This window comes from Bemisia tabaci, chromosome 4, assembly GCF_918797505.1.
Source record: "Bemisia tabaci chromosome 4, PGI_BMITA_v3".
Taxonomy (NCBI): domain Eukaryota; kingdom Metazoa; phylum Arthropoda; class Insecta; order Hemiptera; family Aleyrodidae; genus Bemisia; species Bemisia tabaci.
This window is the reverse complement of record NC_092796.1, coordinates 43,429,642-43,441,671: the sequence shown is the minus strand read 5'-3', so window position 1 is coordinate 43,441,671 and position 12,030 is coordinate 43,429,642. Positions and strand designations below refer to the sequence as shown.

The window sequence follows — 12,030 nt, the reverse complement described above, 5'->3', positions numbered from 1 at the left end:
TTCATTTCTGAGACATTTAATTGAAATTAAAAGTTTGAAAATTTAGGGTGGTTCAACCTTATAATACAATTCATCAAAGACAATAAGTACTTACATATTTACAAAAAAATCAGTTTACAAAAATGTTTAAACTAAAACAAACCTCAGGGATACTAAAAAAATAACCGGGAATAACCTAAAATTCTTGATTTAATAGTACCTATGTTATTATGTAATAAGTTTTCAACATACATTTAAAACCTTAGAAAACTGACTATGCCATGAAAACATAGAAATAAATAGGTCATTGCTGTCATCTTGGATGAATTTACCTTGACTTTCGATTTAGCCTCTTACATTTACCTGCAGAAAATTTTATCAGCTTGGAATATAATAGTAAGTTAAAAAGATTACCTACTTAGCATTGTTTAAAACAATATTCAATTCATTTTGCTTACTGAATCATGAATCTAAAAAAAAAAAAAAAAAAAAAAAAAAAAAAAAAAAAAAACTTATGATTTTAATAAAAAAGATTTCTAGGTATACCATATTCTATCATTTTTTTTCAAACAATCTGTTAAATTAAAGGAAACAATTTTTTTTCTCAAAAATTGTAAATTAGAATACATTTCTACCTGGGTAGTTTGTTTGTTTTTCGTTTTCGTTTCTTTTCATAAATTATGATTTTTTATTCACAAAGAGGACCTACAGAGAATAATAAAATAATGAAATAGGATCCCAAGAAGTCATTCACTGGAAAGACAGAACAACAAAATCATTAATTACAAAAGAGTTTATTTCACTAAATGAGTGATATTTTTTTCCGATGAAAAAATAACTTTGGGAGTGTTCAAACACATTTGAAAATTTTTGGTAAGAGTAAATTATAACTGGTTTATAGTAAAATGATCGCTGCACTGAAACTAATGATGGGACTTTTTTTACGATATGTTCATTATAATAAAACCTTGTCTTAAACAACATAATAAAGTCAGTTTAATTTAGTTCATAGGTTCATTTGTTACTAAGTTGGAAACTATGTGATGGTTCACTTCAAACAGTCCTTGTGCATCATTTTTTCGTTTCGGTATATGGCTGGGGCTTTCGCAACAATTAATTGAATAATTGAGGTATTACTGTAAAACTACCTGCACACTCCCTTCTGTTTCAAGCACTCGAGTCTCTCTTTATCCTAATTCTAAGAGTCTGGCAATGATTCACTTTTATTTTGACCTACTACAAACAAGAGTTTCGTCTTTCTATATCCAAGATTACAGACCGATAAAAAGAGAGTTGTCATGGTTACAAAGTGGATCACTACTGACTTAAGCATGGTTTTGATTTTTTTTTCAGCAACTAGAATTAGTTCAGAAATAAAGCTTTATCACTCCACTCACCAAAACCAGCTTAAGACTAAGGGGTGGAGGCAAAATTGTAAAATATGAATTCATCATTACTTCGATAATTTATTTAAGTAGATTATGAAAGAAATAATCAAAAAGTCTGGATGATAAGATTTTAAAAGTTTTGAGAAGCTCCCACAAACAAATTTTACAATTTATTTGGTACCGGATTTGAGGCACACATTTATTCCAAAAAGTGAAACTACGAAGAGTTATATTTTCATCTGAAGATTTGCTGCTTAATTTAACAATAACAAGTAAAGATTACTAAATCTGTGTGTTGATAAAGTTTTGAGGAGACCTCCAAATCGATGCTCTGAGTAAATTAGCCAGATATGGTAATACATGGTGAGAATCTCACAGTTGAGATACAGGGTTATTCAAAAGTCACGCACCACTGGCCATGAGGGGGGTGGCCATTTTAAATTTTTGAGTTCCCCCCGCCCCCCTCCCCGCGCGGGGATCAAAAACTGGAAAGTACCCAAACAAGTTTCCCCCTCGATAAAAGGAAAAAAACCTCAAATCGGTAACATAATTAGGACTAAAGTTATGGCCAGTGGTGCGTGACTTTTGAATAACCCTGTATATGATACAGCACATATTGATGGTGAAACTGCAGACATGCTAATCTCGGTTTGGGGTGTTGCAGACTTCCTGCTACACTTCATTTTCTACAAGGAGAACTACTAAGCGTCATTTCTTGAAAACTTTGGTGATTAATCTTTCTAAATGTGTTGTTCATGTTGATAGTTTGATCTCCTTATAAAAAATAAAATAAGAGAGGAGATTAAGAAACACTGCAACTGAGATACCCATTTAGGCAGTTTCACTGTCGATATGCTTCTAATCAAATCAAAAGATTAAGTATACAAAATTGCCAGAGAAACTTTTCGCACGGAACTGAAGAAAATGATTCAGGATAACAAAAACTTAATTGAACATTCAACATAAAAATCAAAGTAACAAAATAATTTTCTTAAGATACGATTAAAGTATGGGGAAGACAGAGATGTAAGTACCTAAGTATTTACAAAATAAAATATGTACAGTTTCATATTTACACGATGAACTATGACTAATTGTAGATTCAGGAATTAGTAAAATAATAAAAGCGTAGAGTACAATTTTGAGGCAATCATAGAAATTTATCTCCGCAGCCTCCTGACCAGCGTTCTGCCTTCCACAGTCGCCATGCATCAAACGCATCTAAAAATTGGACTTCCGCGCCTAAAAAATTAGAGGGGCTGGGCCATTGTGCTGCTTAGAAAAGTTGATGCATCCTAACGATTTTTTAAACTTGTAATCGAAAAGCAGCAGAGGCTTCTTTAACGAAACGTTTGCAGCACAGCCTGAGAACAGGACAGACTCAGAGCAAAACAGCATAGCATGTAAAAAGTTCATTTGATCTCTAAGAAATTGTAGATGGCTCCTCAAAATTTTAGTGGGAAGGCAGAACACTGCTCATAACATATATGAGCTATGTATATAAGTTGCGTTTGTGATACTCCGGGAAATCAACTCAGTAATTCAGAGAGCTCAAGTTGATCACTTAAATAGATTTTAGCTGGATGTTTGCATTAAAGTTTATCAACTGATCCCTGGGGACAAAAGCAACAGAATCAAAGCAAAAAAAGTTTGAAATGACCCAAGAGAATAGTTATTCAATAAAATCTAAACATACATTAACTTAGGAAATTCGTCATAGTAGTCAGGAGCAAAAATTTTTGCTTTGGTATTTGCACAATCAAAATAGGTCATATCGTGGCTCTCCTGACAAAAAGACGTAACTAGACTTCCCGATGAACTCTGCCTTTCGTATAACTTGCGTTACCGAGCTCATCTCTCGGTGTAGTTACGCCAATTGTCTTGCGAGCCGCAATATGCGTATTATGCAGTGGCTTTAAGGCGGGATATAGACTGCAATTAAATCACAGGTATGGGATCTTAAAATATTCTACTGGAATTAGTATCTAAGAAAACAAGAGTATCTAACTCGTGAAATTACATTTCACCAGCCTCTTTTCAAATCTTAGAAGGTTCTTCATGCAACAAAAAGAAAGAAAAATCAGTCAGCTTGTTAAAACTACAGACACAGGGAAACCAGTCATATCACAAACAATTCCCTTGTAGATTGAAATAAAACAACATCTCATGGATGTGACTCATGGAAGTCGAAAAATGGGTACCTCAGACTGTAACGTTTTAAGTCCCCGCTCATGTTTTATTTTTTAAATGAGAACTAATCAACAGTTTCTATGTATTGAAACTTTTTGTGAATTTTCTTCTCTCATATAAAAAAAGTCAAACAAAATTGCAGGCAAGTATTTTAATTAGCATTCCTAGGGAAAATAAAACATGATGGGAGATTTTAAATGTTGCAATTTGGATACACACTTTTCGCATTTTACATTTGTTTTCATACTTTCAAACTTAATCACAAAATATAGTAGCCTCGAATCAATAGCTGTCCACTTAAGTGATTCTACTATTCAGGGAGATTAAAATAAAACCAGGCATTGAAGAATAAGTAAAGATAAATTATGGCTCATTTGTCTCTTCAAAATTTTTTAATTATACTTCAAGCACAAACTTTTGCAAGACTTAGCCCACAGGATAAGGATTTCAGTCTGGTTGTCGATGTTATTCCGAGGAATAATAACATTCTTTCCTTTTTGAAACAGAGCAACATAAGCAATTACGTTTCCTGAGCTAAAAAATTTCAGTCTAAAAATTTTTTTTCTTTAAAAAAATAAATATGATTAAATGAAACTTCTTTCTTAAATTCATGACAATTACTAAAGGCTACATTCAGTCTTCAGGAAAACTTTCCTTACATGCTTGCATTAAAGGAACACCAACAGAGGGGAAAGAGAGCATTATGAGAATTTTGATTTTCCTTGCTTCATTAAAAATGGCATACACTCGGAAAAATTGAAAAGGAGATTCAATTCCCTAAAGATCGTAGGGAAATTTTGAATACCTGAAAAATTCACTACCTCTCGCGGTCAGTAGGAGGCTGATTCAAACATGACAAATTGAAGGATTTAAAAAAAATTGCTTTTTAATAATAATTTAACATAATAAAAGGAAAATACAGTCTGGACTGTTGCATCTTGATTGACTTTTCACCTCCATCAACTCAAATCAACAAAAACAAAAAAATCCATGGTTTCTGCGATGGAAATTTTCATTAGGTGTAGTACGCTCTTTACACAGCATCATAGATATGGTGTTCAAGAGTAGAAAAATGTATCCCTAAAATTAAAAGGTATAACGAGATTCAAAAATGAATTCATGAAAGTAGTAAAAGGTAACTTACCCTTTATATCTAGATATATAATAATCTTTGCACCATCAAAAGACAAGAGGAAGATGGAAAAAATTAAGCTAGAGCAACAAGTTGACTGTGAATTGCATGTCTTAAGTGGTATCATGTTGAAGTTCTACTGTTGCTTATAATATCAATGCTGGGTCAAATATATAGAAAGAATTTAATTCAACGTAACAGGATTTTAAAACTTTGATGAAGGTTCGCAAATAAATTTGTCTATTCAACCGGTGAATCCAGTCTAAAATAAATGGTTTGAAACAAAAGCTAAGGTCAAAAGGAGCATGATGTTAGAGACCTAGCTGAAAAAGGAATTCTTGAAGCAGTAATTTGCTGTAAGATGACAGACACTTGAAGTTAGAATTACAAAAGTTAACACTTCAAGCACTTTAAACAAGTTCACTTTCAGCAGCCTTTTTAGAAAGATGCACTTCCTATAATTGCTCCTAGAATTTAAAATTAGTTCTTAGGGACAAACTAGAAAACTGGGGAGCAGAAATCTTCAGAATTTTTTTGTCAAAGGCTGCATTTTGATCCTCAACTTTACATTTAGTAGGTATTTATCAAATGATGAATCGCTTTCTCCTTTTTTGACACTACCTGCCAAGGCAGAACTTCAACATTTGCTTGGTTTGAATCATGATAAACTAAATAATGAATATTCACTGAAAACATTAGCTGATACAGGTTGGATTAAAAATCAACAAAGATTACCAACAAAACTAACCAAGTGTTTTCAAAAAGATCACCGACCTAAAAAAAATGTAAGTATCTACAATGGAGTGCACTAATCTTCAAGCTCATTTCTTTTTCTGAATATCAGGCTCGAAAGAAATGGTCATTGAAGTGGGGTCATAGAATCCAGCGAGGTAGTATATATCATTTTGATCATAGACAGTAACAAGTCGGTGAGGCTCCCGATCAAGCTTCTGTTTGTACTCAGCAAGAGGCACAACATCACATTTGTGTGAAATGGTCTGCACATCATTTTCGTCAAAGTGCGGAGACTCAAATAATCCACCCTGGAAATTAGACAGAAAACAATCAGACATGATATGACATGACATGATATTTAGAAAAATAAAGAAAATCGAAAAAAGTGAAACATACTTATAAAAAAAAAAACAATAAACAAAATTTAAAATTCTTTCTTGGATTTCTAGAAATTCTAATGATGCATACACAATAACGCACTAGCTTTTAAAAAAGAAGTCAAGACTAATAGCAGACTTAATTAAATCAAAACATTCAGTGACGGTTCAGCGCCAATTAGTTACCCATAACGGAGTCACGTGTGTTCATTACAGGCCATTCGGAGATTTTCACTTCCTAGACATTAGAACGAGTTGAACCTTTCTTTTGGAATCTACTAATTTTGATGCTTTTGAAGCAACAAGAATTTTTTCAAAGGTACCTATGTAACTTTTTCACTTTATTTTTCTAATTACTGTAGCAAAATACATTGATAAAAACATTTCATTTTTCATACTCTTCGATTTATAATAAGTAGCAGAATGGGCTAATCGATATACCAGAATGCTTGAGCGGCAGATTTTTGTGGATTCCCTTTCCACTAAAAAGCAAACTTGCCCTAGAATTTTACACTACTAAATCAGTGAGTGAAAGAAAAATTAGGATCCTTATCTGTTAAAGGCCAAAAGTTACATGGATTTATGAATAATTGAAATTGGAAAACAGAGCAGAAAAATATGGAGTAAGAGGTTCTTCATGAATTGAAACCTCTAACTGAAAAAAACAACATGCCCTTATTCATTATGCATTTTTTAAAACTTGACTCTTGTACTCTTTACCTTTCTACTACGAATAGGCCCATCGCTCTGCAAATTATTATTCAAAGCCCCTCCTCTAACTCACTTATTGATTCACGGTAAAAAAATATAAAGTTCTCAATCCTAGGGAAATGGAATATTGTTAAACAGAGCAGATACATGCAAGATTTACGTTTGAAGCGTCTTACCGGAAAAGGTAACTCCTGATTGCAGCCGATTGTTTCTTCTGGATGATAAAACCACTTGACTTTCACTACCATAGAGCTACCCCATGATTCCCACATTGCCTCAATGCGACCAATGTAGGGTCTATCCGGCCGACCAGTTGAAAGAAAAACAGCACAATCTCCAACCTGATGAATGAAAAACACGTTGAAATAGGAAAACCATAAAAATAAAGGAAGAGCAGCAGAAACTTCTCCAACACTTGACCAACACTTCGTCTTACTGACTTGACAGTTTTTTGCAGGCGCAAAAATGAGAAGGAGCCGCAAAAGGGAGTTTGAAAAATGAGGGACTGCAAAGCCTTTCAACGGCCTATGCCAAGCTTTCAAAACTCAAGTGGCTGCAAAAACGAGTAGGCCGAAAAAACTGTTTCTGAAAATGAGAAGGTGGAGAAAAGGAGCCTTGAAAATGAGAAAAGTGGCTCTAACTTCAATCAACAACTTTGAAGGCGTGCATTGAGCACTAAAAAAGCCATACTAACACTTGATTAGAACCTATTCACATGTTCCCTTTCATTGCTACACAACATACATCCATTATTAGCAAGAAAAAGATGCTGACTTCCAGCTAAGAAGTTGTAAAAAAGTTACGCGACTGCTTTTCCAGGGCTAGTACGATAAAATATTGTAAGAGGCAATATTTTTTTTTTATCAAAATGCACCATTACTTACTGTGATTATTTCGCTGCCTCTCTGAATTGATTTGTAATATTCCTTCTTTCCTCGGCCTTTAGCCCCAGGCCGTCTGTAACCTTTCCCTGCCCAGCTCCACAGCCGCCGAGCAGGTAGGAACGGAGCCATTTTACTGGAGTTTTCTGTTGAATGCTGTCTTTCTTTTTTCTTCTTTGGTTCGGAATGAACGTCTTTTTCCACCTACAAAAAAAATTAGTTGTTGTCACATAAAAGATCCAAACAAGGAGGAATATCCACACCATCACTAGAGAGTGAAGGTATAAACTTGCAATAAAAATTATTTTCATACCTGGAAAACAAAACCAAAAAAAAAACAAAAAGGTTGCTTGAAAATTTTAACACACTTCCTCAAAAAATTTACCTCAGATCTTTGACAACTTGGAGGATTTTGCTATTAGATTTCACTTCTTGTAAAAAAAACTGGAAATGGGCTCACGGAAAAGGTATGAATTACAAGCATTATGTAACATTTTTTCTCTAGAAATACCACAAGGAAAACAAATCACATGGCAAGAAATTTGGAAATCAACCCTTCATCAAGATATAAGTGTTTAACGTTAACTTTGATTATACATGCAAGATTTCAAAGAGAAAAAAGGTGACTTTTTTTCTAATTAAGATCTTGTCTAATGGGTAAGGGCCCATTGACCCATTCTGAATTCTTCGACAAGTGAGACTTCACATTTCCTCTAAATGGTAATTTTTTTAAAAAAGAAGGGCAGGTCTTACTTTTGGACTCTTCTTGTCAACTCCAGGATCAGTTGCATTGGAGCTGCTATGCTTTCCAACTTTATCCAACGAGGAACTCGCTTCATGACTTGGCGATGGCGATGATATGAGAAGTAATTCTTGCTCCTCATCATCAGTTTTTTTGCCTTTGAAGTCTGTAGCTGGAGACAATGAAGGGCTTGAAGATTCTGGAAGTTTGGAGGAAAAGGCAAATATTAAAAAAAATCCTTAAATCAAGATTACATAAACAAGTTCTTTCAAGACTGAGCGGCAACAATGCATTAACAACCAAATTAAAATTTCTTTATCTTACAAAAATGGTCTTACTTGGAGTTTAACTCCACCTTGAGTTTTAGAGAAATGAAAATATTCCTAAAATTTTGAAAAATAAATGTTTCTTCTTCATCAAGGCAAGGCTTTTAGACAAATTCTTTGCAAGATTGGAGTTCTTAATTTCATGGGCTGCACTCATTGTGACCGGGGAGAAAAATCAAATCTTACTTCAAAAGAGGTTTAAGACGTCTCTGCAGACAGTAGAAAAATAATTTTTCTCCTCATAAAAATAGCATTTTGAAGGAATTTATACACAAGACATAAAAAATTGTAATTCATTTATCTTCAGAATATTGCCACTGAAATATGATCTCCAAAAAATAAGAATTTAAAGTATATAACTCCTTGAGCATGGTGCTACAGAATGGCTCAGTTGCATTGGATTAGCATATGCTATGACTAACAAGTTGGTTCTATTCAGCGCTAACAGCACACGAATTTAGGCTTGACTTGTGAGGCAATATTTTCAAAAAGTATGTATGTATCGGAGGAATAAATGCTACAGCAAAATTTTAAATTTTATTCATTTCTCTGTGATAAATGTAAAATTATGCTTGAGTAGGCCATCTGTACATGCAACCTGGCGTTAGGTTATTCGATCATGCTCAAAAAGTTCTTTGTCTACTTAAAGCCCCTATCTGCCCATTGTTTAATTCTGAAAAGAGTTATAATGTAGTCTGTGGTCTTCAGATACATGAAAAAAGAAAATATTTCACACGTACCATTCCTCACGTTCTCAACATTATTCTGGTGTTTGTGTTTATGTCGTTTTCTTTTATGCTTGTGATGTCTCTTGGACTTATCTTTGCTCTCATTGCTACTGCTCCGATGGCGTTTCCGCTCACGTTTAAGACTAGAATTGCTTGAATCATCAGATGATCCATGTTTTCTCCGATACCTTTTCTTTAAACGTTTCCTCTCCTTGTAATCCTGAGAAAAAGGAGTCAAAATAATGAAAAGAATCTCGATAGATAGTGCATTCCACCCCCTACATGTCACAAATGGGGACATGTTAAGGCAGAAACAATGCTTTTTACTTTCCAAAAAAATTGATGATACATTGAAAGTTTCTACATGTTAACATTTCTGAGCATAGGAAGTGGCAAAAGCAGAGAATTTTGGTTTGCTCCTTGTACAGAGAAATCTATTCTATGTATTACATTATCTAATTGAAAATTAGGACATGCAGCTAATAATTGTTAATCTACACAATACTTGCATCACAGCATCCGTAGATTTTGCAACAGCTTCTCCTGAAGTCTTTACTTTGAAGAAGTTATTGCAAAATCTGTGAGGCTCATGCGATGATCAAAGGAAGTTCCTGAAACAACCGTGCACATTTAGGCTGGAAAGTATGAAAACCATGAAAATGGTCTAATGCGTTGCAGTCAGACTTCTGCCACACTTACGCCTCGAGCATCATCTCACCCGAAGGTAGTGTATTAAAACTAAGTGATAAGGAAAACTAGAGAAAAAAAGGTACTAAAAAATTTTAACTTTTTTAGAGCAAGGCAAAGGCAAAACACCATAGAAGGTTTCTGCTATTACTTGTTAAATAATATATTTTTCATGTTATGCCAGCTGCTCTGACTTCAATGTGCACGTAGTTGTGAGAATAATTCACTCGTGCAATTATGGAGCTGTGCAATCTCACTCTTATCTGGAAACGCATCAGGTTAAAAAAATACATGAATGGTTTGCCCTCATGACTGATCTAATTCTGATTAAAAATATATTACGATCTGGGAAGAGCACTGGAATTTAAAATTTTTGGAATTCTGATTTCAAGTCCAGGAAACCGAAAATGCTCAACAGAAAAAACTTACCTCTGAATGTTTGTGCATAGGACTATCTCCTAATCGGATGCCTCCATTTACATGAAAATCAGGACTTGGAATAATAGTGGAGGAGCTTTCTCTTGCGTCTGAAGCTGACAAAGGTGATACCTCTTCTAACGACTAAAAAAGAAAAAAAAATGGATTAAACATGTTTCAGAATTAAGAGTTGGTGGCAGGTCGATGTGCAGCACTTTAAATGGCACAATGTTTACTGCCAAAATTGGCATTGGGGACTATTAGGGCTGTTCTATCGGTTGTCGGTAAGCTACCAAAACAGTTCCTTCAAGAAAAAGTTACGATTAGAGCGCTCTTACCGATAGCGATCTGAGTTTTCGTAGCTGACAAAAATAAGCTGTTGCCATTTATACATCTATTTTACTCGCCGCTGCGCCAGGCAATCTGACAAACCGACACACGGGACAACAATGCATTGAGTGCAAGCTCTCAAAACTCTGATAAGGCGGGCTGTTAAAGATATCACCACTGTCGGTACTGCCACCAGTTTTGGTAAGAGACGATACCGATAGCGTTCCGGCAAGAATTCGTTTGATCACCCCTAGAGACTATTCAAAGGAAATCAAACAACCCTTTTTAATATTATTTCTGGTGGACAGATGGACTTCAAATTCTTTTAGAAACATTATTTTATGATAAAAAGAGAAAAAAAAGAGGCATACAATTAGATTCCTGATGAATTGGTATTATTTTAGATGAAGATGTTCTTACCCTGTCTTTGGGATTACTTTCACAACTCATGGAAGAAATTCGGCGTTTTCTTTTCCCGAGTGTGAGCAAGGGGTTTGGATCATAGACCATGGTTGGATATGACTGGGGTAAAAGACGTACATCTTCTACAGATATTCGGCCTGAGTCTCCATCATCGAATTCTACTGAGATAAATTTCTCGGCACTATTTTTTATTTCGTGTTGCGTCGGTGATGAAGAGGGGGCAACAGTTCCAGGGTAGAGACATCGATATTGCTGAGACCAGTAAGCACACACGCGAGATCCCACAGGTAACATACGGCTAAGTTTCACTTCCAGAACCTGAAAAATTGAAAAAAGTTGATAAGATGAGGGGTAAATGAAAATCGATTTAACAGTAATATTGATAACAATGAATTTCCTATTTTATTTTTTCAAAGAGAAACAAGTCAATTGTAGAGCTTGAAATTAATACAGAATATTCTGCTAACAGAGAAGAAAAATCAAGGAGCTTCTTCAGAAATTATGATGACTTCGTTCGTTTTTTAAGGCAAAAATGAAGTATGTTGGGAAGTTTGCAACATTGCAGATGAAGATATGCGGGCAGGCGGGCTCGCACATGGGGCATTGATACGGTTTATCAATTTAAACTAACACATGTTAAGTAGACACAAATTGTAATGTTGGAGATTTATTTATATCTTCAAAACCGTAGTAATCTTCTTTTTTTTTTACACTTCACTTCCAGTTTGAAGCTGGTGACATTAAAAAACTATAAAAAAAAGGGGAAGAAAGCGAAGAATCAAAATTCTCCTAAGATAGTTTCAGAGCCACCCTAGGTCTGGATTCAAAAATACGGTAATTTATGTGAGTTACCAATGACATAGTTTCAGTGATAAAGAAATTTTTTTGCAAGAATAAGAGATATTTTGAGATTTTTATCTTTCCAAATATTCAATTAAGACAACTCTGAATGTATGTGCTTCAACCAATGAGAGATGATATGTA

General features: G+C 34.5%; 1 protein-coding gene across 1 annotated transcript in view; it reads right to left on the bottom strand.

The window, feature by feature from the left end:
• Positions 1-12,030, bottom strand: part of LOC109041985 (uncharacterized) — a 36,615-nt gene continuing 24,585 nt past the window's right edge. Inside the window, exons 13-19 of the mRNA XM_072299901.1 lie at positions 11,044-11,364; positions 10,306-10,437; positions 9,202-9,409; positions 8,147-8,334; positions 7,397-7,597; positions 6,689-6,853; positions 1-5,732 (exon numbers count right to left, since the gene is read on the bottom strand). Coding sequence (XP_072156002.1) covers positions 5,511-5,732; positions 6,689-6,853; positions 7,397-7,597; positions 8,147-8,334; positions 9,202-9,409; positions 10,306-10,437; positions 11,044-11,364 — 1,437 coding nt within the window. The 3' untranslated portion in view covers positions 1-5,510. The remainder of the gene's footprint in view (positions 5,733-6,688; positions 6,854-7,396; positions 7,598-8,146; positions 8,335-9,201; positions 9,410-10,305; positions 10,438-11,043; positions 11,365-12,030) is intronic.